The sequence below is a fragment of the Nematolebias whitei genome, chromosome 11 (genome assembly GCF_014905685.2).
Source record: "Nematolebias whitei isolate Nwh7 chromosome 11, NemWhi1, whole genome shotgun sequence".
Classification (NCBI taxonomy): Eukaryota; Metazoa; Chordata; class Actinopteri; order Cyprinodontiformes; family Rivulidae; genus Nematolebias; species Nematolebias whitei.
The window spans coordinates 23647597-23671100 of NC_056508.1; the positions used below are offsets into that span (position 1 = coordinate 23647597).

At 40.6% G+C, this 23504-nt stretch overlaps 1 protein-coding gene across 1 annotated transcript in view; it reads right to left on the bottom strand.

Moving 5' to 3' along the window:
• Window positions 1–23504, bottom strand: part of rap1gapa (RAP1 GTPase activating protein a) — a 75732-nt gene that overhangs the window by 4626 nt on the left and 47602 nt on the right. The window contains exons 4-23 of the mRNA XM_037684776.1: window positions 18775–18810; window positions 17800–17847; window positions 17141–17179; window positions 16872–17054; window positions 14131–14234; window positions 13658–13736; window positions 13505–13558; window positions 9680–9763; window positions 8733–8833; window positions 8457–8586; window positions 7561–7716; window positions 7393–7464; window positions 7226–7312; window positions 7016–7156; window positions 5749–5880; window positions 3845–3922; window positions 2454–2563; window positions 2220–2339; window positions 1963–2080; window positions 1730–1841 (exon numbers count right to left, since the gene is read on the bottom strand). Coding sequence (XP_037540704.1) covers window positions 1730–1841; window positions 1963–2080; window positions 2220–2339; window positions 2454–2563; window positions 3845–3922; window positions 5749–5880; window positions 7016–7156; window positions 7226–7312; window positions 7393–7464; window positions 7561–7716; window positions 8457–8586; window positions 8733–8833; window positions 9680–9763; window positions 13505–13558; window positions 13658–13736; window positions 14131–14234; window positions 16872–17054; window positions 17141–17179; window positions 17800–17847; window positions 18775–18810 — 1984 coding nt within the window. The remainder of the gene's footprint in view (window positions 1–1729; window positions 1842–1962; window positions 2081–2219; window positions 2340–2453; window positions 2564–3844; window positions 3923–5748; window positions 5881–7015; window positions 7157–7225; window positions 7313–7392; window positions 7465–7560; window positions 7717–8456; window positions 8587–8732; window positions 8834–9679; window positions 9764–13504; window positions 13559–13657; window positions 13737–14130; window positions 14235–16871; window positions 17055–17140; window positions 17180–17799; window positions 17848–18774; window positions 18811–23504) is intronic.

Below are 23504 nucleotides of genomic sequence, written 5' to 3' on the forward strand. Positions count from 1 at the left end.
TCAGCCCTCGTCTGCTTTTGCTCATCTGATCAGGTACCGACTCATGCTCTTGTTTTTTGACTCTCTTTTTGGATCACGTACTGGATACTTCTGCTGAACAACTGACTTCACGGTATGAACTCTGCCTTTCCCTTCTGACTGTTTTATGGATCACGGATTAAAGGTCAAGCTCATTTTGTATCACGGACTTATCCTTACCCCTGAATCTGATTCCCACAGATTCATTTCCCCAATTAGTCTTTTTCCCCCTTCATCTACTAACTTTTATCTTTTAATTGCAAGCCTGTGGGACTCCGTTCCAGTGGACCTTAACATCAGTCTACTTCTACTGGCAGCCCGCCACTACAACACTACCCAATCAGAGGATCGGAACCAGCCCAGAACAGGACCAACTCCAGAGTTTACTTTAGTTCACAATAAATCTTTTAACCCTCTCAGTGGTTGTTGTTGTTGTTTGCGATCCGGCCTCTGGTTCATGACAATAATGTCACACTTAATGGCCACAAAAGCCCCCTCCAGCAAACCTAAAGTGGCCCATGGGCCACCAGTTGATAACCACAGCTGTAGCAGGTTGTTGCAGCTCTGGACACATTTAATTTAGTGAAGGAATGTGAAAAATGGCTCTTTTGATCATAAAAGTTGCAGACCGCTGCTCTAGAGCAATGTGGATATCCTAACTGGGCCTTCCTGAAAGCAGAGAAGAAACCCAAACAGGACTCCAGTCAGCCAACAGGTGAAAAGGAGGAACCCAGACTAGTGGTCATTCCGTATGTTGCAGGAGTTTCAGAGAAACTGAGACTTTTATTTTCTAAACATAACGTCCCAGTGGCTTTTAAATCCCAAAATACATTACGGCAAAGACTGGTTCATCCCAAAGATCCAGTCCCCCGGCACAAACAGAGTAATGTTGTGTATGCTGTTCAGTGTCAGGAGGGCTGTGATCAGTCTTACATCAGGGAAACTAAACAACCACTAGCCAAAAGGATGGACCAGCACAGAAGAGCAACATCATCAGGCCAGGACTCTGTTGTCTACACTCATCTCCAGGCCAGTGGTCACTCGTTCAGGAATGAAGATGTTCACATCGATGATAGAGAGGAACGATGGTTTGAGAGAGGAGTAAAGGAGGCCATCTTTGTGAAAATAAATCGTCCATCATTAAACAGGGGTGGAGGCCTCCGGGTTCAACTGTCCCCCTCTTACAATGCTGTTATTGCTAGTATCACTCAGCCCCCATGAATAGCAAACAGCCATCAGAGCATTGATGATCAGTCGTTAGGCTGATCCTCCTTGATCATGTGAACAGCTAGTTCTGGATGTCACCAGCAAACTGATTGATCCACTATGAGAAAGGCCTATTTTTAAGACTGAGTTTAGTGCAGCTACTCAGACTGAAGAAGTCTTTTGGATAAAAGATGAAACGTTTCAACAAAAAGCATTTTTAATCCATCCAAAGGCCCTGAGTCAACTTTGATAGATTTTTCTACCTGGAATATTAAGCACACATCAGGATATTCCCAAAGAAACGCTGGAAGATTATGGGAAACATAGTAGACCTACTGTATAAGACAATTTACAAGTGCAATTTCAAGCAAAATACAATTAATTGAAAAGTGGCTTAAAACTTTGAAACAGAAATGAATTTGTTTAATTTCTACATGAATACTCTTCTACTTCTCCTTTTTTTTTCTTTGTCCTTGTAACAGTTTAGACAATTTGCTGCCCTGACCTGGGGAACTACCACGACTGTTGCTGCTCGTGCAGCTGATGCTGTCCTCCAGCCACGTGCTGTAGGTGAGGGAGTCCCGTTTGTGAGGTGTCCCTGCAGACGACAGACTCTCCTGCGAGGGGGCATACAGAAAACACGTGGAACCGTGCGACTGAGGGAAAGGCAAATATGTGGACATTTCAATTTGCTTATCTTGCTTCCTCATATTCGTGAGAATTGGATGTTCCACTCACCATGCCGGTGTCATAGTCCTCCGCCGCCTCTGTTTCGTTCTCCTCCACTACGCTGGCGAAGCTGCTGGCGTTGGAGGAGGAGCGGGAGAGGTTGTGGGCTTCAGGGATAGACGAGGTCCTGCCACATAAATAAGAACTGAACCTGGTTTGCCAAACTTATTATTGCATGTAGACACATAATGTTTCCCCCACAGAGGAGGGTCACTTGGTGCTTGGACATGAAACACTGTTGGCAGTATCTTAGTCATCAAACACACCTGTTCTTGGTGGTTGTGAGGACCTCTGGAGAGCTCTGATCTGAGTTATCAGATTTTGGATCTTGAGAAACATGACCACTGTCAGGAGTCTTCTGAGTATTGGGAGATGGATCTCTACTGCTACAGTACAGACATTAAAATGTATTAAAAGACAGCTGTAGCAAGTTAATAATGAAGGGGCGGTAGAGAGGGGGTTGTTTCCTGTAAAGAAATAAAATGGGAGTATTCCATCACCTTTTCTCTTGGACTTCTTGTATGTTTTCAATACCAATGGCACTGCTTCGCCTGGAGCTGAACGGACCAGACTTTTTCCTGGTAGGGCTTTTTCCTGGGATTATCAAAGACTGCCAACAGGAGCAGAAAGAAGGTTGTGTCAAAATACTGAGTTTTACTGACCCACAATTACATTTTATTAGGCTCAGAAGAAAAAATGCAATTCAAGAACGTGGCAACCTAAATTTTCAGGCTGATTTTTAACACTGCTCCCTTCCAGGTTTTAGAAAGATGTGGAAAAAAGTTAAAATATGGATTTAGAAGCTTAATGATAAGCAGAGGTGACAGTCTCTCTGTCAGAGCAGAGCACACTAAAGCAAGAGATAAAAGGGGCTTAAAGCTGCACAGCCTGCCACTAAAAATGCTTTCTCAGCAGCTGCTTTGTTCCTTCAACCTCCCTTTTAAAGCTCTTAAATTAAGAACTTAAAAGCCTTTAATTTAATGTGGCTTCAAAGAGCAAGAGGAAGGATTTTTCTTTTTATAATTTCCATGTGAGTGGGGACATTAAGTCATTAATATTAATCATGTTAAACCAAACAGCGACTAACTTGAGTTAAAATACAGGGTTATCATAAAACACTAAGGAAGGAGCAGAACACCAAACACAATCGGATCAGAACAATTTTTTAATTCTACCCCAAATGTCAAGTGTTAAATCCTCAAATTCACTTTTATCATCCATCCATCCATTTTCTTTACCCGTTTATTCCATTTTGGGTCACGGGGGTCGCTGGTGCCCATGTCCAGCAATCACTGTGCGAGGGGCGGGGTACACCCTGGACGGGTCGCAAGTCCATCACAGGGACACATAGAGACAAACGAGACAAACAACCATTCACTCTCTCACTCACACCTAGAGACAATTTAGAGTTACCAATCAGCCTAACATGCATGTTTTTGATCTGTGGGAGGAAACCGGAGTACCCGGAGAAAACCCACGCATGCACGGAGAGAACATGCAAACTCCACCCAGAAGGCCCCTGGACCGGGGTTTGAACCAAGGACCTGCTCGCTGAGAGGCAGCAGCTCTACCAGTTGCGCCACCGTGCTGCCTTCACTTTTATCATATAAATCCTAATATGACATCACAGACTTACCAATATCTTTATGATCGGAATAGTTTATATTTTTAAATCTGTGTAAAATGTCAAGATACCTAAAATGTAGAAGTTATTTCACAGAATGATCCTGTCTGTGGTACATATAGTGTGTACTGTATCTGATACATATTAGGCAGCTGAAATGTACAGAGAAACATGTCTGGCCACGATGCCGAGGAGCCATGCAAACAAATCAAAGCAACAAAAAACACAAAGTAAGACGTTAGAAGTTAGTTAGAACTTGATAATAACCTCTTCTACTGTTCCTATCCCTATGGCACTGCCTCGGCGTCCATATTTACTGGGACTTTTGCCTGGGACAAGCAATGACTGAGCCAAACAGAAAGAGAAGAAACAAAGGGAAACAGGCAAAATAGCACAGAGGGAGGTAGAGAGAGTGGTGATGACAGATGACAAAGACAAGAGTAAAAAGAGGAGGGAGAGGGGAGAGAAAATATGAGATTTATACAAATATATATGAGCTTTTCATGCAGTAAGTTGTTTTAGTCAAACCAATACAAAGCACATGTTAACTGGAGGATACGAATGGAGACAGTTTGGCTTCATGGGTGCAAAACAGGAAGCTGAATGGGAGATAGAAATAATGAGCCAGTTATGTAAGTCATACACCTGTGAGGAAGAGGATGAAGAAAAGATTAAAAACAGAGCAGAGAGGAACAGCTTTTGAAAAGCATTGTGTCAGGACAGTGTTAAGGGCAATAAACAAACTCATAGCAAAACCTTTCAGACATCATGCTGTTAAAACTGTTTTACTGACAATATAAAACTATCCTGTTCTCTGTTTAACACTCTTAACTTTAGTTTAGCTTATTTTATTTCTTGAATAATAAAGTTTTTAGAATATGCAATTTTCTCCAATCTTGAAAAATACACTCACTATCAATACAGTTAAGCTTGCAGATGGACTTGTGAAATTTAAATGAACTTGCACATGTTGTGAGGTCATATGGCAGTATTTGAATATAATGGTTAGAGCAGTCATCATCCAATGCAAGAGTTGGGGGTTTGATTCCACCAGCAGTCACATGCGTGTCGCTGGGCAAGACACTGAACCCCTCATTGCCTCCGATGTGTGTCCCATCGGCGTACGAATGTGATAAAGCTCTGATAATTCTTTGTACAGATCTAGTAGAGTGCTGTATGAAGGGGTAAATGAGGCACAGATTGTGTTGTAAAGAGCTTTGAGTATCTTGATTAGATAGAAAGGTGCTACATATAAGTACAGTCCATTTACCTGATAACACTATTGAGTCACTAGTGACACCACCACTTACGGTCTCAGGAGCCGTTTTTGTTGTTCCAGCTACTTTCATGTCAAACCACTAGTTGACCTGTTGTTGGTCTGCAGGTGGATTAAATTATATCTACATCAGAACATTCCTTCTGGGTGCTTGCCAATGTTTTTTCCTGTGAGTGTATTTGACATGAAAGTTGAAATGCAGTTATATGACTACATGAGTGAAGACCTCGTAAACAGTTTAGATGGGATTTACGTATTATTTTTGATTGGCAAATCAGTTTATAAAAAATGAACCTTCAAGCAGGTTTTAGCATCACTGCATAATCCAACACCAAAATCCTACATTGAAATTGCACAAAAGTTAATAAAACCATCATAAAATCTAAAATGGAAACATGGATCAAAAAGATGGAATTGCAGTTTACATGGTTTTCACCTGGGAAGACAAACCTGAGTTTGTTTGTGACCACATTCAACCTTTGTTTTTGTGGTGACAGCAGTCTGCATGCCTTTATTAACATGCACATAAACACACAGTCACAGAAAAAAACACAACCCTTATCTGAAACATGTGAACGGTGCAGATGCTTTAGGATTTAAACCCTTGACAAGTAAAAAACAGAGTTACCCCATCCCATCCCCACAACTTCCAACAATCAGTCAGTCTCCACCCATGCCCTCTGGTAGAAAGTTTGACCGTTTGCAGCCATGGAGATGCAAGAGTCAAGTTCGATACCAAAGAGACTGTAATTTGCTTTCCTTTGGTGAGCGTGTGGCATATTTCTGTGAGAAGTTAGTGCATCAGGCAGGTGAGGAAGACGGGGCATTAATTGTAGTAGAGCTGAAGAGGGCGAGGCTCGCCTTATGTAAGATGAAGAGTGGCACTTGTACTTACAATACCAGGGAATTTGGGGCTCTCTGTGGTGCTGTGGTTAAAGGTGCTGCTCACAGTGGAGGAGATTGTGTACGGCCTCTTGAAAGTTAGACTCACAGCGTCCATTGACTGGCTCCTACCGCGGATCACCCGCTATGGAAAGAGATGAGGAGGAGGAGATACATTCACATGGCACGACTCTTGTGAGCTCTCTGTATCGTTGTGTGGAATCACAGACCAAGAGGAGCCTCGGAGCTGTCTCTGAACACCGACCACTACAGGCAGAAAGTGATCGTTCTGATCCTGACTGAAGAGGAAGCGACAGAGAACGCTAAGCTTTAGGAGGGTTCAGAGGAGTCATTGTGTTCATAGGGGGCATAAGAAGAGAGAGTAACTAAACCACACTGAGTTTAAACACAGCCCAAAGAAATGTAAATCCCAGCACACCTCTTAGAGAAACATAGGCATGTGAAGGTGAAAGAAATCCATCCAGTCCTGCTGAATTTCACGACAAAATGTGCAAGTGGTGCCACAGCAGCATGCAGACAGGAAGTCACTGTTAGGACGTTTGAGCATAAAAGCTGGGAAGCAGAAGCAGAGCGGCGATCCAGCAGGAGAGCAGCATCTTCTTTCAGATTTCATACCGACTGTGGGACACTGATAAAGCTTTTACAGCCCAGCACGCATACAGACAAGAATAGTGTTGGAAAACTGTCAGAGAGAAGCCATAAAAATCATCTGACTGCAACTATTAAACAAAGAAAATGTCAATGCTTCACACTGATTCTTTTGGGTGGCACTGATCTTTGTAACAACACTTAACGTGATGTTAGAACTTTGAATAGTTTGATATTTTTAACAGTACAAATACTTGCTTTCTTGGAGTGAACTAGAGAGAAAATCAATGATTCTCTCAAATCTCCTTGCTTCACAAAGTTACAGGCAGCAGCGGGACATCCTAGCTTAGCGAAGGATGGAAACAAAGGACTGTCTGAAATTAACTAAACTCTGTGGTGTCAAATGTTCCTCCAAAAGTTTTAAATCAATACAAAATAAAGAGTACAAATTACTTGTTTTGTAGGAAGTAACTTGCCTGAGCCAGCCTGTTTTTCTGTTTTTTTCCAGTCTTGACTTTAGGCTAAAGTGCACTTCAATGGAAATTAGGTCATTTTTCAAACAGGAGTTAGTTCCAAGCTTCCCATGACATCCCCACCACCCCCCAGACAGTTTCAGGATTAAATGCAGCCAGGCTGACACTCCCAGTCTGTGCACCTAAAGCTCCAGTTACCTTGAAGGACTCGAAAAAGCCTCCTCCTCCTGCGCTCCCATTTTCAATCTTGTCCTCCTCTCCTCCCACTCCCATTATAGCCTGGCTGTTCACATGGAGCTCCTCATAAAGGGTTTCAAGCAAAGCCGATCGTGTTCGTTCCTAATACGCACAAACGAAAACAAGTCATTTATTAATTTTGACTTGAAGACTAAATGATGCTCAACTTACCTCCAATTTGGCAAACTTCTCAGCTTTGTAACATGCGTACTCTGCATTGATTAGCTTGGTAAAAAGGAATTCCTGGAATTCAGGGCCCTAAAAAAATGCAAAGACAAAATATTACTCTGGAAACTAAAAGATGACCTCACTTATTTTCAGGTTGTGCTTCCTCTTACTTTCTTAAAGACAGCAGGATTTGGGAGGGCCGGACCAAAGAAAGGAACATCATCCCGCGCTGTCACCGACACCTGGAGAGCAAAAATACAGCTCAGAAAAATAATTTGTGGAAAAAACAACAGATTTGTTGCAGAGCACGACTGGAAAAGGAAGTAAGAAGAAATAACCTTGTACAGAACATTGTCAGAGCAGGGGTTGACCACTTGGACCACAATATAAGCGTGAAGAAAGTTTGATGCGATCATGTCTGGAACAAAGGGAGTATTTTCATCTTGGAAAACAATGGCCACAATGTCATTCCCTATGTGTCTTTTTCTCTGCAACTGCAACACAACAGCCAAAAGACAGGGAAGTGATTAGAAAGTGAAGCAATTTAAAATGCGTATGGAGACTGTATGTGTGAAAATGAACGTATGCTTTGTTAAATATCTGCTGATATGGGGTAGGTAAGTGTATTTTTTTCATTTGCTGCCATATAAGGTGAGTAATCATTGGATGTACGTCTACAACTGAGTATCTTCTGGAGTCAACCCACTTCAAGATGGCTACAGTTAATTGACCTTAACCAAATACTTATAACTCGGACAGTAAGAGTAACTATAATAGTTTCAGCTCATGTCTCACCCTCGCACCTTGTCGGATGATGGGGTATGGATTTGTGAAACACCACAAAGGGGTGCTGTTTCCCTTGAAGTCAGTCAGGACACAACTAGGCCCACAGCACATACATAACAGCCACTGCTGCTTTCAGGAAACTGAACATTTCCACAGAATTATGTTTATTTGTCAGCTAGTGCTGATTTGGTGTTTGTGTAAATGAAGGAGATGGAAGTGGAGCAGAATTTGGCTGTGAGCGCTCAAGTTCTGCTCACATAAGCTTCCACTTTACAGCAACCCTTGTAATTTTATTTTATTTTATCTTATTTGTGTGTGTGTTGCTGTTTTTGTTAGCACAACAGAGATTTACATGCAAACCATGGTCCTCTGTTACCTAGAGGGAACGTGTGTGACTGCTTGCTATGAATCATAATAGGTGTGTTCGACTGGGATGGTATTACGTTACCTGCTGGGTGTCCCCCTCTGTGTAAGGCAGCTTTGTGGACACATGGAACATGACCTCTTTGTTGCGGTAGTTGCAGTAGACGGATTCTGTGCCAGTCTGCCCATGAGTCACGTCCAGTCCTCCTCGAAAACTGCAAACACACAGAGCCGTGTCTAACAGGATATTCTACCATCACCGCAGGAGCGTGACCATCCCTCCTACGGTGCGCAGGATGAGATACAAATTGGAGTTGTTGTTGTTTTATATGGAAGAGGATAACCACTGTTGGATTCTCACCCTTTAAAGTTATGGAGTTCAATTTTCTCTCCCAGAAACTCCAGGAACTCTACAAAGGCAGGACTCTCTTCGCTGTTGCCAAACAGCTCCTCTTCTGACGTCTGGAACGAGTAAAGCCAATTAAAGACTCGTGCTTGCAAAAACAAGTAAGAGGCAGGTAAAATTAGAAGATGCTAAGAGCGTTATACATGTTTGCTAATGAGAATTACTTTAATGGCACAAGTATTTTATGCAAGATGTGTGTTTTGCATCAGATTAGGGTAAAAAAACAAACAATGGGAGTTAACTCTTGAGAGGACTCTGACATGATGTGCTTGTATCCCAGAAGATCAGCATGTCGTTAACTAAAACTAACTTGTAGGGATAAAGAAGATTGCAATTCCAAACGTATTTTCTGGACAGTTGATTATCTTTTGTCAGCAAAAGGAGAGCTCATGAAACACAAGTCCATTCCCTAAAACAAACACAAGGAAGTAACGCCTGAGAGGAAGCTGGCATTGTTCAATATTTATACTGTCCATACCTCATTGCAATTTGCCTGTTTCACTATCGTACAGAGGAGATGATGAAAAAGCGTTCTGTGTGTTTCGAATCATATTTTACAAGATTGAACTGTCTCTAAAGCACTGAGCATCTCTACTCCATCTGCTAGTACTCTCTAAAAAGCATTCTGTTATTCCTTTGGTCTCCCCCCCCAACTCCCCTAAAGAGTCGGCTACACAAAGGGACTGATTGGCTCAGAAAATGAGAGGGTGAGCTGAAGACAGCCACAATGACTGGGCTTGAGCGAAAGCCATAATTAAGACAAGAAGGGCTGAGCATAATCAGTTTCCTAGAGCAAATCAGAAATTACAATGCATTTGCATGCACGTTGTTGTCGGAGGGAAAATACAAGAGATCCACACATCACAGAAAAATGAACCTAACGTGCAGACTGCAGAACTCACCTGTCCAAACCTCTGGTAGATGACCCCGAATTTGAAATTGTTGCTTATCACATGTTCATCAAATGTGACAATAAGTCTTGAAGCCTGTTGGCAGATATAATGAAATGTTTTTAATAATATCCTCACATTTTTCTTTCTGGGCACGTCTGCTGGATGACTGATTCTAACCCACTGGGGCTAGTTTTCTGTCGTATCACTTCAGTTTTTTTCTGTGCACTGCAGGCACACTCATTAGGCACAATTTATTCCTCAAATACAATGCTCTCACAGTCGGTGCTGCTTAACACGGGGGGAAATATCATGGACTATATAGCTGTGTGGGATTATTAGAAAACCGATTTACAAAGATCTGGTCTCAGTGACCTTCAATTCTGGAGTAAACGCAACAAAATTGGAGTGTGAGCTGTTTTTTTGAAGACCGAAAAGTTTTTGCCGTGTCTTTCAAAACCCAGACAGCTCCAGTTTGTTCACCCAGAAAGACTATCCAGCCTGGTTAACACTTGACTCAAAGCAGTGGTCACTAGTGATCCAGCAAGGATGGACACCCACCTGATCACTCAAGGATCATTCTTTTATTGTGGCGATGGGGGATGACTCAGCTGTTCTGATATAATTTTTGAAATATTCGGGTTTCAGCTTTTTCTTTTCACCACAGCCACATTAATGAGCTCTTAACATGAAGGTACAGCAAGTCACAGTTCTACATGTTGGAATTGGAAGGTATCTATTTCAAGTAGCTTTATACAAGCTGGTATGTTTAAACTTTTTAAAGTGGTGTTGTGTGTAAATGTTATGAACTAGTTTGTTGAGCAGCATCAGTCTCGACAAATAAAAATTACAGTTTGACCAGACTGACAAGGTGATTCATTCAACCTTTATTTACACAGGTTAATCCCATTGAGCCTCGAGGACTCATTTACAAGAGAGACCTGATTTCAACAAAGAATGATGACAACAATGGACAACAATAGACAATCAAAAAAGAGGCACACAGTTTTTTTTTTTTTTTTTTTTTTTTACAAATAAAAATAAGATGGCAAAAAAAAGTAGCAAAAAATAGCTCGATTATAAGGCGGTGTAGAAAACTAAAAACAGGAACATGTCTGCGTTGGTTCTTGCCATGAACTTAAATGTTTAAAGCCACTTAGAGAGGTCAAGGTCGAGAGCTTCATATCTTTTTGTAAGATATTCCAGGAAACAGGAGCGGAGTAGAAGACCCTTTTGCCAAGTTCAGTCCTCACTGAGGGAACACTGCAGGTAATAATGTCCTGAGAGCGCACGCTGTAGCTCAGGGGTGGACAAACTTTCGGACTTGCGTGTCACATTGAGTTCTAAAATTGGAGCGAAGGGCCGGGCCATAATACACGCCAGTGTCTGTAATGCGCCTCTACTGGGGAAATGCTGGAACTACAGGTAAAACGACACCAGTTTTTTTCCCTATTAAATTCAGTTTTTTAAATATAATTTGAACCAGTGGCGATATTAACCTCTATTGGGGGGGGGGGGGGGGGGGGTGCTTAAGCACCCCTAAATTTTACCTCAGCATCCCTGAAAAATAAAGTATTAAAAAAAAATTTTTTTTAATTTTTAAATTTATTTATTTTTTATTGTCCAAATCTTGGACAATTTTGGCGGGCCAATTAAAATGCCCAACGTGCCATATACGGCCCACGGGCTGGGGGTTTTCCATGCTTGCTGTAGCTGCACTCACGCAGAAACATGTAGGAGGAGATGTATGAAGGCAGCAGATGAAGAAGTGATTTAAAGATGAAAATGTACCAGTGGGAGAGTCTGTGTGAAGTTAATGATGACCAGTTAACCAGTTAACACAGGGTGCAGGGGTGGGTACGATAATCACAGCCAGATCTTAGTGTACCATGATAGACAGCATCCAGCATCTACAGGGTGTTTGTACCATACCACTTTATTTATAAAGCACTTAAAACAGCAACAAGGCCAACCAAAGTGCTGTACAGACAGAACAACAGGTAACACACAAGGAGCGTTCATGTAAAAATTATGTTTTTTTTAGATATTTTTTCCACCACAGCCAAGACCAGATGCATGCTTAAAACAACTTCATTCTTCTAAACTTCAAAGAAGTTAATTAAGAAAATATTAATAAAACTTTTATGTTTCTGTCAATTTTATGGTACATGATTATTTCAGTAAAAAAACAGCAGAAAGTGTTGCAGGCTGCATCAGAAAAGCTGCAACTAGCTACTTGCACTTGAAAATGACCACATAATTTCATGTGAACAACTGTGCTTTGGTCACTGCTCATTTTGTGTTTAGGTTTGAGCAGTGGATGTCTGCAGTTCAGTGCAACCAGTAAGGTTCAGGCTTCCATACTGGAGAAATGACAGTCTCTCCACAGGAGCATGGCTCAAGACAGGAGTGGACAAGACTCAGCTGTGAACCAACACCTCAGTGATGGGGGTCACTGTTTTGAAGACCATGATGTTCATGGTTTGGACAGAGAAGACTGATGGTTTGTGGGGTGGAAGCCTTCATTCATGAGACTAGCATCTCTCTCTCTTGTGAGCCAGGCAAACATAAACCTTAATGACTTTCCAGTGACAGGGGAGTGAGATTCATCTGTATGTAAATTTAGCTGTGCAATGGAGAATGATGCAATTTAAAGCTTGGAGCTTCACATTTTACAGTTTTGAATTAAGAAAGACAAAATGTTGTCTAACTCCAAAACAGAAACCTAGTTCTTTTTACTTTGACATGTCTGCTGTCTTCTTTAGATAGAGAACTTTATTAATTGGCTTTTCTATGTATGTGAATGTTTCTGTAAAGTGCCCTGAGACAACTTTGTTGTGATTTGATGCTATATAAATAAACTGAATTGAACTGAATTCATGTGGTACATGTGGTGAAACGAAATTTTGTACACAGGGTCCCAGTTACATCCAACAATAAAATGTAAAAGAAAAACAGTAATAACATCTAAGATATGAACTAAGAAAAACATTAACTAAAAATACACTAAGCACTAATAGCATAAAAACATTACGTCGAACAGCAGCACTAACATGAGTCTGTGTGAGCAGATGAGCACGCAAGAACACATAAACATGAAACAGATCAGCAGCAACATGAAACAGATCAGCAGCAACATGAAACAGATCAGCAGAAACATGAAACAGATCAGCAGCAACATGATTTAATTCTTCACAGTGATTATTCTGGTTAGAGATTCATGAATCTAACAGCCTCAGGGTAGAAGCTGTTCCTCAGTCTATTGGTTCTACACTTAATGCTCCTCAACATCCTTCCTGAGGGGAGGGAGGCAAAAAGTGTGTGTGCTGGGTGAGTGGGGTTCTTCATGATGCAGGTGGCCCTCTTCCTGCATCTAGAGGTGTAGATGTCTGTGATGGTGGGGAGACTGACTCCAACAGACTTCTGTGCAACCTTCACCACTCTCTGCAAAGCTTTTCTTTCTGCTGCTGTGCAGCCTCCATGCCACACATTGATATTATATGGCCCAAATGTGACTAAAGCTACATAGCCCCAGCCTAAAGCATTACATTTAAACGACTCACAAGATAGTTATATAAATGTAAAACATGCTTTAATATATATTATATATATATATATATTATATATATTTAATATATTTGTACTTGGTTGCTCTGATTGGCTGTATAGGTTGACACAGTTGTGTCTACAGCCCAGTGTTCACTTTTCCAATGCCCAGCTATTAAAGTTTAAAGCAAAAAGAGAGTGTGTCCTATGATTTAATTTTTCAATCTTGGGATTGAACTAGAAAGAAAATGTTCAAAACTGAGGCTGCAAACGTCACAGATCAGAACTTACTTTTGGATAAAGGACAGGATAAAAGCGGTCCACGTTGACTTCTTCACAGACAAGCTGAGGTGGAAATAAAGAGAAAATATCAAAATTAGCCTGTTATATTGTATTAGACTTCTTCATTACTGATGCTGTTCAAACAAAAACATGTTTTCTCACCTTGGCCATTTGGACCACATTAGGAAACTCTGTCAGACAGGAAATGGGGATGACATCTTGGTGGGTTTTCAGCTTGGTCCTGGTGAAGTCATAAAATAATCAGTGTTGGAACATTTCCATCAGATGTCCAAGAGATGATCCGGTTTGTCCCATTATCAGATGTCCCCACCCTGGCCTCTCTTTGCCTTCCCTCCCTGCACAGCCACCTACTCGCTGGTCTAAACAGTCCATCTGTTCCTCCGCTGTGAGAATGACTGTTGTGTTGACACTCTCTTTAGCTTTATGGCCTCTACAATAACACCCAGGAAGGACGTGTGCATTCAGTCAACACTGAGCATCGGAGGAAAAAATTATCATGATGCGTTCTATTTTTATTTTTTTTTTTTTATTTGTTTCATTACGTAGAAGTGGTGAATTTGTCTTTGAGCATTACCCAGACAGAAACATTGTTCTGCATGCATGGAGTGTGTTACCTGAGCATGAGGCGGAGATGTTCCTGGTCACCAATCACATCATATTTTATGGAGAACACCAGATGTCCGAGGTTACTGTCCACTGAATAGTAATTAAAGTGCTCCTGGGGGCACAGTGCAAGCAGGGCACCATTAGTTTCTGTCATAAACCAACACACATGAATAATCATGATGGTTTGTGCAGATTTTTTACCACATGCTGAACAAATTTATTTTTGTTAGAACATGACAGAAAATAATGCATCTTCATTAGCAGCAGTGTGTGCGATGCCAAACACAGAGGTCGGTTTCTGCTGATTTTTTCATTTTTCTTGCAAGAAGTTAGAAGGTGCCAACTTTTCTTTTTGGCCAGTGAGGAAGAAAAACGAGCAGTTTTGATCAAGGAATTCATAAAGATATAAAAATCATTATAAAGCCCTAGAGATCTGCAAATGTTCTACACATTTATGTGACGTTTCAGTCATTAAAATTAACTAAAACAACTCACACCGAAAAAATGAAATTAATATAAATCTAACAAAATGAAAAAGTAGGTCAGAAAGTTTATGAGTAAGATAAAACTCTCCTAATGAAAAAGAATAACTTCAGAACAGAACGATAAACACATTTATTGTCATCAACAAACTAACTCCTTTAAATATCTTTCTGTCTAATAGGAAAACTCGTAAAAAGGGAAACGATACTATCAAAATGTATAATCCAAATGAAACAGCAGGACAACTCAAGCAGGACACAGGTCTGATTCCTACAACAATTTGTCCCAAAACACTTGGAAAGATATAGAAAATAATATAAACCGAGTTACCACCTAGTGGCGGTTTTAGCCTCTTTTTGGGGGTGCTCAAGCACCCCTTAATTTGAACTCAGTACCTCTGGATAAAGCCTTGAGGCCATCCTCATGAGCAGCTGAATACGACAGTGACAAACAGGAAGTACCACATGTTCATCTGTACGAAGGTAACTGCAGGTAAATCCTCCATTTTTCATCATAATTAAATTAAATCTTAATGGTTAAATTAAAGGTTAATGCTTGAAGCTAGTTGTGCTTTGTTTTGTGTGTTTTATATGAAGATGTGTAACTTCTGGTTGCATAAGTTTAGTCTTTGCTTGTTATGATCAGTTAACACTAAACTGATTTTGTACAGTTTATTAGGTTGTGTAATGTAAAGCAAAGTGCTACATCTGTAGCATCTTAGCTAGCGTGTCTGTATTGCACGTCGCTAGCTTAGAGCTACTTCTTGCTGTGCCGAGCTCTGAATCAAGTGTTTACTAATGTAGGTAAATCTTGATGTTTAACAACCTGTTAAAATACACCAGAATGCAGGAAATGGCATCTACTTTATTCAAAATTTTTTGGGGGAGGAGCCCCAGACGTGCCCCACATTATGAATGCCTCTGATGCCAGTGGCCACCACGTTGTTCAAGCCAAGAGCCATTATGAGCACTGGGGGCTGAGCACCCCTAAAGGTCAGAGTCTAGAATCGCCCCTGCTACCTCCATAACCTTAAAGATTGCACTGAATGTGGGTATTTTCTTCACCCTGAGCTCAATAAACACACAACGCTCTGTCAATAAGTGATCAAGTAAAAGATTTAGCCTTATAACAAATATTAGTTTGGTGTCATCTGTCCTGCCCTCCTCAGTGTTTCTCCATCATGTGTGTTCAGCTCCTCCTCTGCCACCTGTTGTCCTTCCCCAGGTGTTTGTGTTTATCCCCTCGTTAGTGTTTCTATGTAGTCTGTTTCCTGATTGTCCCCCTGTCTGTTGTCCTGTTAAGGCATCACGTTCTGTCTCCTCGTCCACGTTCCCTCCATACATGTAAGTTTGCTGCCACTTTTTTTTTTGTCATAATAAATATCGTTCTTATTTACCTTCGAGTTCCCCGAGCGTCTGTCTGCACTTGGGTTCAACGTACCACCAGATCATAATGAGCTTTCACAATTTTTTTGCAAACAAAACTCTTCTTATCCTGTTAAACTTTGTTTTTTTACATACAGCAAAAAATAAGACCTTGGTCATTTTTTTAACCAAGTGTCTCATTACTAAAGGACTTTTAGTTTTCTCTTCAGGGGCACACACCTAAACGCTCATTGACTTTCATTGTATTTGGGCTCAGATTTCTCTCTTCAATACAGAAAGTGGGGATTATTTGTAACTTGTCCGACCCTGCACAAAACACTGTAGACATAGAAAATACTAATGTTTACTCATCATACTTACCATACTTATAGTTCAGGATTAAAAAAAAATCTAATTTAATTTACAATTTTGACACACTGACTGAAGTTTTTTTTTTAATTGTTTGTATTTCTGTCTGCCAGTCTTATTAAGTGTGCCATCAGGGAGTGACAGACAGGTGTGTAGTTACTATATTAGCTTTAATGAGCAACTGGCAGCATCTTTAACATTTGTTTAATTTATATTTCTTTTCATTTATGCAAAAAACATCTGTATTTTTTAACTTAGAAGAAAACAGAGTTATTTCAGAGTTTGGGGCAGTACATCAACATCCTACAACGTTTATCTAAAACATCCAAATATTCATATTTAAACATACAAAAACAGTTTATATTATAATTACAGCCTGCATTTTGACCTAGTTGTTCCTGTCGGTTCCATAGAACAATCGCACAACAATTATGCCGTTTACTTTTTTTTTTTTACTTTTTTTTTTAGAAATTACATTAAAATATAAAGTTTTAAACATGACACTGAACATTTGTGAGTGTTGTGCAGCTGACCTTTCCCAGGAAGTGTTTCCTGAAGAGTGCAGCTGTTGTGTTACATTCCAGTTTGGTGCGAGTGTTCGGGGACGGAGGCCGGGGCAGCTCGGCCTCACCCAGCTCGTGGTTGGTCCCCTCAATCCAGTAACCACCAAACTGTGGCAGCAGGATGAGAGGAAAGGGGCTCGTCCTCCCCAGCACCTGTTTCAGAGGATACACACAGAACTGTGCTCATGCATACACATTAGGAGACATAAAGATGAACAAGCTGCAAGACATCTTCCTACCTCATGGACACTTGGGTATGGAATATAATCCTCTTCAGTCTGAAAAATAAATATATAAAATGTTCTTTCCTCATCAAATAATAAAAAATAACTAACAATCCCAAAGGACGCTGTTTCATTGTAATTAGACAACTGTTGTGCACTAGAAATCTGTTTAACCGTGACCATCATCAATGCACATCAGAATCAAAGTAACACTTTTATGTTGTGGTCATGTTGATGAGATTGTTTTATATATATCAGAATCAGAATGCCTTTATTTTCATTACACGCAAGTACAATGAAATTAAGAGCCACTCCTTTTTTCAGTGCAACAACATGCTTAAGAAAAACACAAACTAAAAACATAAAAAATGTAACGCAATATATATATAATAGCACTATAAAAGTAAAAAATGCAAGTATTTCACAATTATATTGCACATTATGGATATTAGTGAGGTAGTTAAGGTGACTGAGAGTATGAAATGTCAGTAGTTTTGCACAATAGAAGTCCAGGGGTGTGGGAGGTTAGATTATTAAATCAGTACATGTGTGAGTTCAGTGTGGTGAAGACTTTCGGGAAAAAAACTGTTCTTGAATCTGTTTGTTCTTGTTCTGATGCACCTGTAGCGCTTTCCTGAAGGTAACAAGTCAAACAGTTCAAAATGGAGCTGTACCTTGAGAGGTGGAGGGAAGCTGCATCTCTGCTCATCCATCCTGCTGCCCTGTCAGACAAGTTCAACGAGAACACCACTGAGCAACAGTAAAAATGCAAAAATAAATAACTTTTTAGAGAAAAGAGATTTATTTGTAGAAAGAAAGCGGAGAAACTGGATGAAAAATGATTATAAGAACATCATTTTCCCAGGAGACACACGATGCAGCAAGCAACACAACAAAACGGGGAAAAACACTGAAAAGAGAGACGTTTCAGAGATAGGAGTGGGAAGTGGCTGCAGAGTGCATAAAACCCACAGCAGGACTGTGAGAATATGACCCTGCAAGTTGAACGTTAGGTTGATATCCATCGCAATGCACCTCAGGTGGGGTTTTTAGTGTGGAAGAGAGCGAGGAGGGACGATGCAGAGGAAGAGCTGCGTGATGCTGCCTGCCTTCAAGGAAGATGAGCACATCTCATCAGTACTGAAAAAGACAGCTCTGCAGCACACATTTTCAATATGCATAAAAAATACTTTATCTAGTTGTGCCAAAACGGACACGACTGGTGATAAAGCCACCAAAAGCTATCCAGTCTGCCCATGACTCATGTGCACTCCATCACTAAACTGCAAACACACAACAGCAGTGTGCGATTTGATAAGCTCTGTCATAAAACTCTTACCTTCCTCTGTGTGGGATTGAGAATAAAACATCCTAAAGCTTTAAGAAAGCAGGAGATATCTTTTGAAGTGAGATAATTCGCTTACAGTGCTGTCAGCCGGTGTTTCAACCACAACGTTAACAGTAAGAAAATATAAAGGAACACTCCTCTGAATGCACCAGACTCGATATCCTTTCTCTCACACAGAAACGATAAGAAGCGCTGGAGTCAGAAAACAAACGCTGCAGGATTAGGAAGAGACGGAGTGACTGGTTAGTGACTTCAGCTTAGTGAGTCGAGACAAAATACAAAGGTCTGTGTGTCGTCTTACCTGCATCTTTTCAATCATTTCAAATAAATCTGTGTTCTGGGGAGAGGAGATGACATTTCTGAGTTGGTCATAAAGGTCAGCAGAGAACCGTGTTTGGATGGTGTGGTGACAAACATATTTAATCTGCAAAATACTGTTTGTTTACATGTTGTTTGTGTGTCAGGCATCATACAAATAACACTGTTTACAACGTCTTTAATTCCCTGATCTTCTTTTAAAGATCAGTTTTCATTCAGTCACAGGGTGATTATTGTTTTTACTTAAATATCCCATGAAAATGGCCATTGTATGGAAAACAGTAAGGAGATCTGTATATCTTGTATTATAGGGGTTGACAATGAACAAAGCAGGAGCAGTTATCTTTTACACGGTTCCTATTGTTGGGCTGCAATTTGATCCCAAACTGGTTTGACTGCAGAGGTTGTAAACAAACCACTGTGGTAAACTGTGCTGATGTGTGGTAAAACTGGATTTAAACATAAAACGAGGAAAAACTCCTGAAACACGAGCCTAAGGAGAGAGCGGCTGAATGCTATCTTAGAGAGGACTTGTAATATTTTAATCAAGTTATACAGAGTCAGAAAACATAGTTTGTCTGTGCAGATTTCTGCAGGGATTCAGAAATTAACAATATTTAGATTTCATTGAGTATGCAGCTTCACAACATGATGTTAATTATCTGTTCTGAGCTACTAATGGGTATTCTCTTTCCATGCTAAACCCTCTGTTTGATCAGCTGTCCATGAATGCATTCATCTCAATCAATATTTTACCTTTTTGCAGAATCGTCTTTTAAATGAGCACATGCAAAACCTCCAGCGGAGCACGACGTCAGTATACAAGTGCCTCAAAAATGGTGAATTACAACGACTACAATCTGTGGACGGGTCAGGCTTGTGTGGCTAATAAAAGGCTGAAAAGTTTCAACCTGCAAAGCTTGACACAAACACTTTGTGTACAGAGCAATCATGTCTTAGCTCTGTGTGAAAATGAGTAAAGTCCTCCACCATGTGCAAACAACAGTCTGCCACAAACCCATAAAGTCAATAACTGGGACCCTAACCAGAGATTAGAATAGGATGAGCTGTTCTACTGAGCTTTTGCCGTATTTTTGGGCATATGTTATGCATGAACCATGAAAGTTATTCAAAATAATCTCCATTAAGATGTTCTTTTTTTCTTTGGCTTGTAAATAAGTAAATAAATAATTGAAATTGCTCCACTTTTAACTGCATTTCACGTCTAGTACATCATGTATTTTATCATTTTCTCAAAATAAAACTACTTACTCTGTTGGATTTCTTCCAGTGAGTTTTTGTCACCACTGGGGCACAGTTTTGGTTGTCAACATGTTCAGCCATAGTCACCTCCCCGTGAACTGAATCCTGCAGCTTTCACAAATATTTCACTGACTTTAACAAGTCTGGATCAAATTCTCCATGACAGCTGAGCTTTTCTTGAACGCTAACTCTGCCCCGTCACACCTGAGTTAAGGCTGCACCCCTGTTGACTGCAGCCATTAAAAAAAAGAAAAGAAAAAAGCTTGAGAAAAGATTCAAAGGCTTCTCCAATGAGTGCTGTAAAACACACAGTTATCAGTGAAAATGTCTCAGGTGGCAAAGAAAAGTATCCTCTTCAGAGAGTTTGAGATGTATTCCTTAGTCGACCAAGCCTTTTTATCCTCTTCACAGAAAGAAGTCAGCACCACATGTCGTCCACCTCTAATATTTACTGACTGTATCTTGTCCTTGGCTGACAGACAGTTGGAGGTGGAGTCCAAGTCTTTTATTCCCATAGAAAACTCCTGCAACGTAATACTGTTTACAAACAGCCAAAGGGCAGAAGACCACCTCTGAAGGACTTCTAACTAATGCACCAATATCAAAATTCAGTTTTCACAGACTTGCCCTTTAGTTGAACACTGGCTGGATATCAGCTTGCCAATGGTTACCATGGCTGTGACTAACAGTCAGCATTACAGCAAGCTTTGTTGTCTGCACCGTCAGTATTGAAGCTGCACATCACATCCATCCATCCATCCATCCATCCATCCATTATCTTTATCCGCTTCTTCCTTTTTGGGTCGTGGGGGTCACGGTGCCCATTTCCAGCTATCACTGTCTGAGAGGCAGGGGACACCCTGGACAGGTCTCCAGTCCATCACAGGGACACATAGAGACAAACGAGACAAACAACCATTCACTCTCTCACTCACACCTAGGGACAATTTAGAGTTACCAATCAGTCTAACATGCATGTTTTTGGTCTGTGGGAGGAAACCGGAGTACCCGGAGAAAACCCACGCATGCACGGAGAGAACATGCAAACTCCACCCAGAAAGATCCCCAGACTGGGATTTGAGCAGGGGGGACCTGCTCGCTGAGAGGCAACAGCTCCACCAACTGCGCCACCGTGCCACCCTACACATGCTACAATAATTATTTTTGTTAAAGATTACCACACACGTAAAAAAAAAATAAAGAATCATAAACAATCCCAAATCTCATTTCTTACTTTTAAAGCAATGGATCATTAACCAGTTGCAGCCAGCTGTGCTAATGCTAACGCTAGCTTGTAGGTCAAGAAGAAGAATGTGGGGATTCGGTTTCTGCTGTTTGGTTTTTATTTCTGTTCTCCTCTAAAACAATGCTACAACTAACAATAGATTAGAGCAACACATGCAGGCACTCAGCTGTTGGCCCCTGGTATAAAACTCCCACCACTGTTTGGGTGAAAACAACTCCTCATCGTTGAGTGGCGGTAAATGGAACTCCTGAAGTGAAGTAAAAATGCTTTGTTACATAAGACTACAGCTCTGGATGGAAGTTTTTAAGTGCCCAGCTATTAAAGCTGTCAATCAAGTAGTTATTTAATGTCATTGCCAATCAACGTTCGGAAAAACCTTCAGAAATATGGATTAAATTTCATCCGGTTGGACAAACTGCACCACCCAGAGGCTTGATATCTTGATTGAGAGGATTTATTGTCTCTTGCAGATATGACACATCCCTGGAGAATGCATCGTACATCTTACACTTGTTTTGTCTGTCTTTATTAAGCTGCTTTATTTTGCTATCTGCCAAGAGTTAAAGGTACAGTAAACAAATCAAATTTTATCTTTTGTTATTCAACATGATAACTAGCATCTTTCAGAGTGGGTTAACCAGTAGCCATAATAGTAAAAAGTGCTCTAACTGGAGGGCACTTTGAGCATGTGTGTATCTGTATGACCCCAAACTCCTATAAAAATATAATAGTATCAAACACTGTACAGGCTGTGTATTGTACACTGGCAGTGCAAGTTGTCTTGTTTGAATATGGATATTAAAAGATATGCTGATTTTTGACAGGCAATTCAAAGTATACACAGTAAAATTGCAATAATGACTAAATGCTAATCTGTTCTCTGTCCTTGTGAGTTTTAAGCAGCTGTAAAATTTTGCACACAAGTATGCAGTAACAGTATGTATTTACTGAAAATTTGTAATTTTAAACATTGTGGGATTTTTAAATGTGCAGAATTGTTAATTATTTTCCCATTAATGATTTAACTATTTGAAAATACATGTTCTCTTGCAACCATATGGGGTGCTGCATCACCCTCAACTTCCTAAAGTTTTAATGCATTTCTGGTAATGAAAGATTTACTAATGGTGCCGCTTAAAATGTATATTTATGATATAAATGTGTATTATGACGCAACAAAACATCTCCCCCTGTTAACAATGAACCCTGTCTGGGTGACCCCAGTGCAGCATGGTGGCACAGTTGGTAGAGCTGCTGCTTCTCAGCGAGAAGGTTGCCGATTTCAATCCCAGCCAGGGACCTTTCTGGGTGGAGTTTGCATGTTCTCTCTGTGCATGCGTGGGTTTTCTCCGGGTGCTCCAGTTTCCTCCCACAGACCAAAAACATGCATGTTAGGCTGATTGGTGACTCTAAATTGTCCCTAGGTGTGAGTGAGAGAGTGAATGTTGTTTGTCTCGTTTGTCTCTATGTCTCTGTGATGGACTGGAGACTGTCCAGGGTGTCCCCTGCCTCTCACACAGTGATAGCTATGGGCCCCAGTGACCCCTGCGACCCAAAAAGGAAGAAGCTGGTAAAGATAATGGATGGGTGGATGACCCTAAAGCCACAATCTCTTATTATTAAATTAGCAATTACCTTTATTTTATTTTTTTTACTTCAGCCAAATAAAATGCAACATAAATCCATTTAGGCACAACGATTTCCAGTTCGTCACGAGCAGTTTTATACTATTTGTTTTCACCCAAAAAAGGGCTGGGCCATTTAAAGGAGAAGGAAGTGAAATTACTCGATTCTATGATTTTATTAACATCTGGAGATCCCCAAGGAGTGAAGCTGTCCCAGAAAGAAGTGAGATCTTTTATTCTGAAACTAACTGGTCTGGTATTATGACGACAGACAACTCCTCTGTCCTGCAGACTTTTCATCTGGAACGCTGCATGTCCTCTCAGAGCGCATTAAGGAGGGTCCATGAGGCAGATTCAGAGCTTATTATGCTTTGATCAATAATAAGCTTGGAAGATAAATCATTCTGATCAGTGAAATCAGTGAGTAAAGAGTTGTTATATGGCAAGAAACATGCTTTTATTGTAGCATCATTCATACAATGTGAGGCAGTGAGTGAGGTTTGTATAGATTGTTGCCTCAAGTGGGTCACAAATTGTTTACTTTACATATTTTATTCAGTTTTTCCGCAGAGTTGGGCA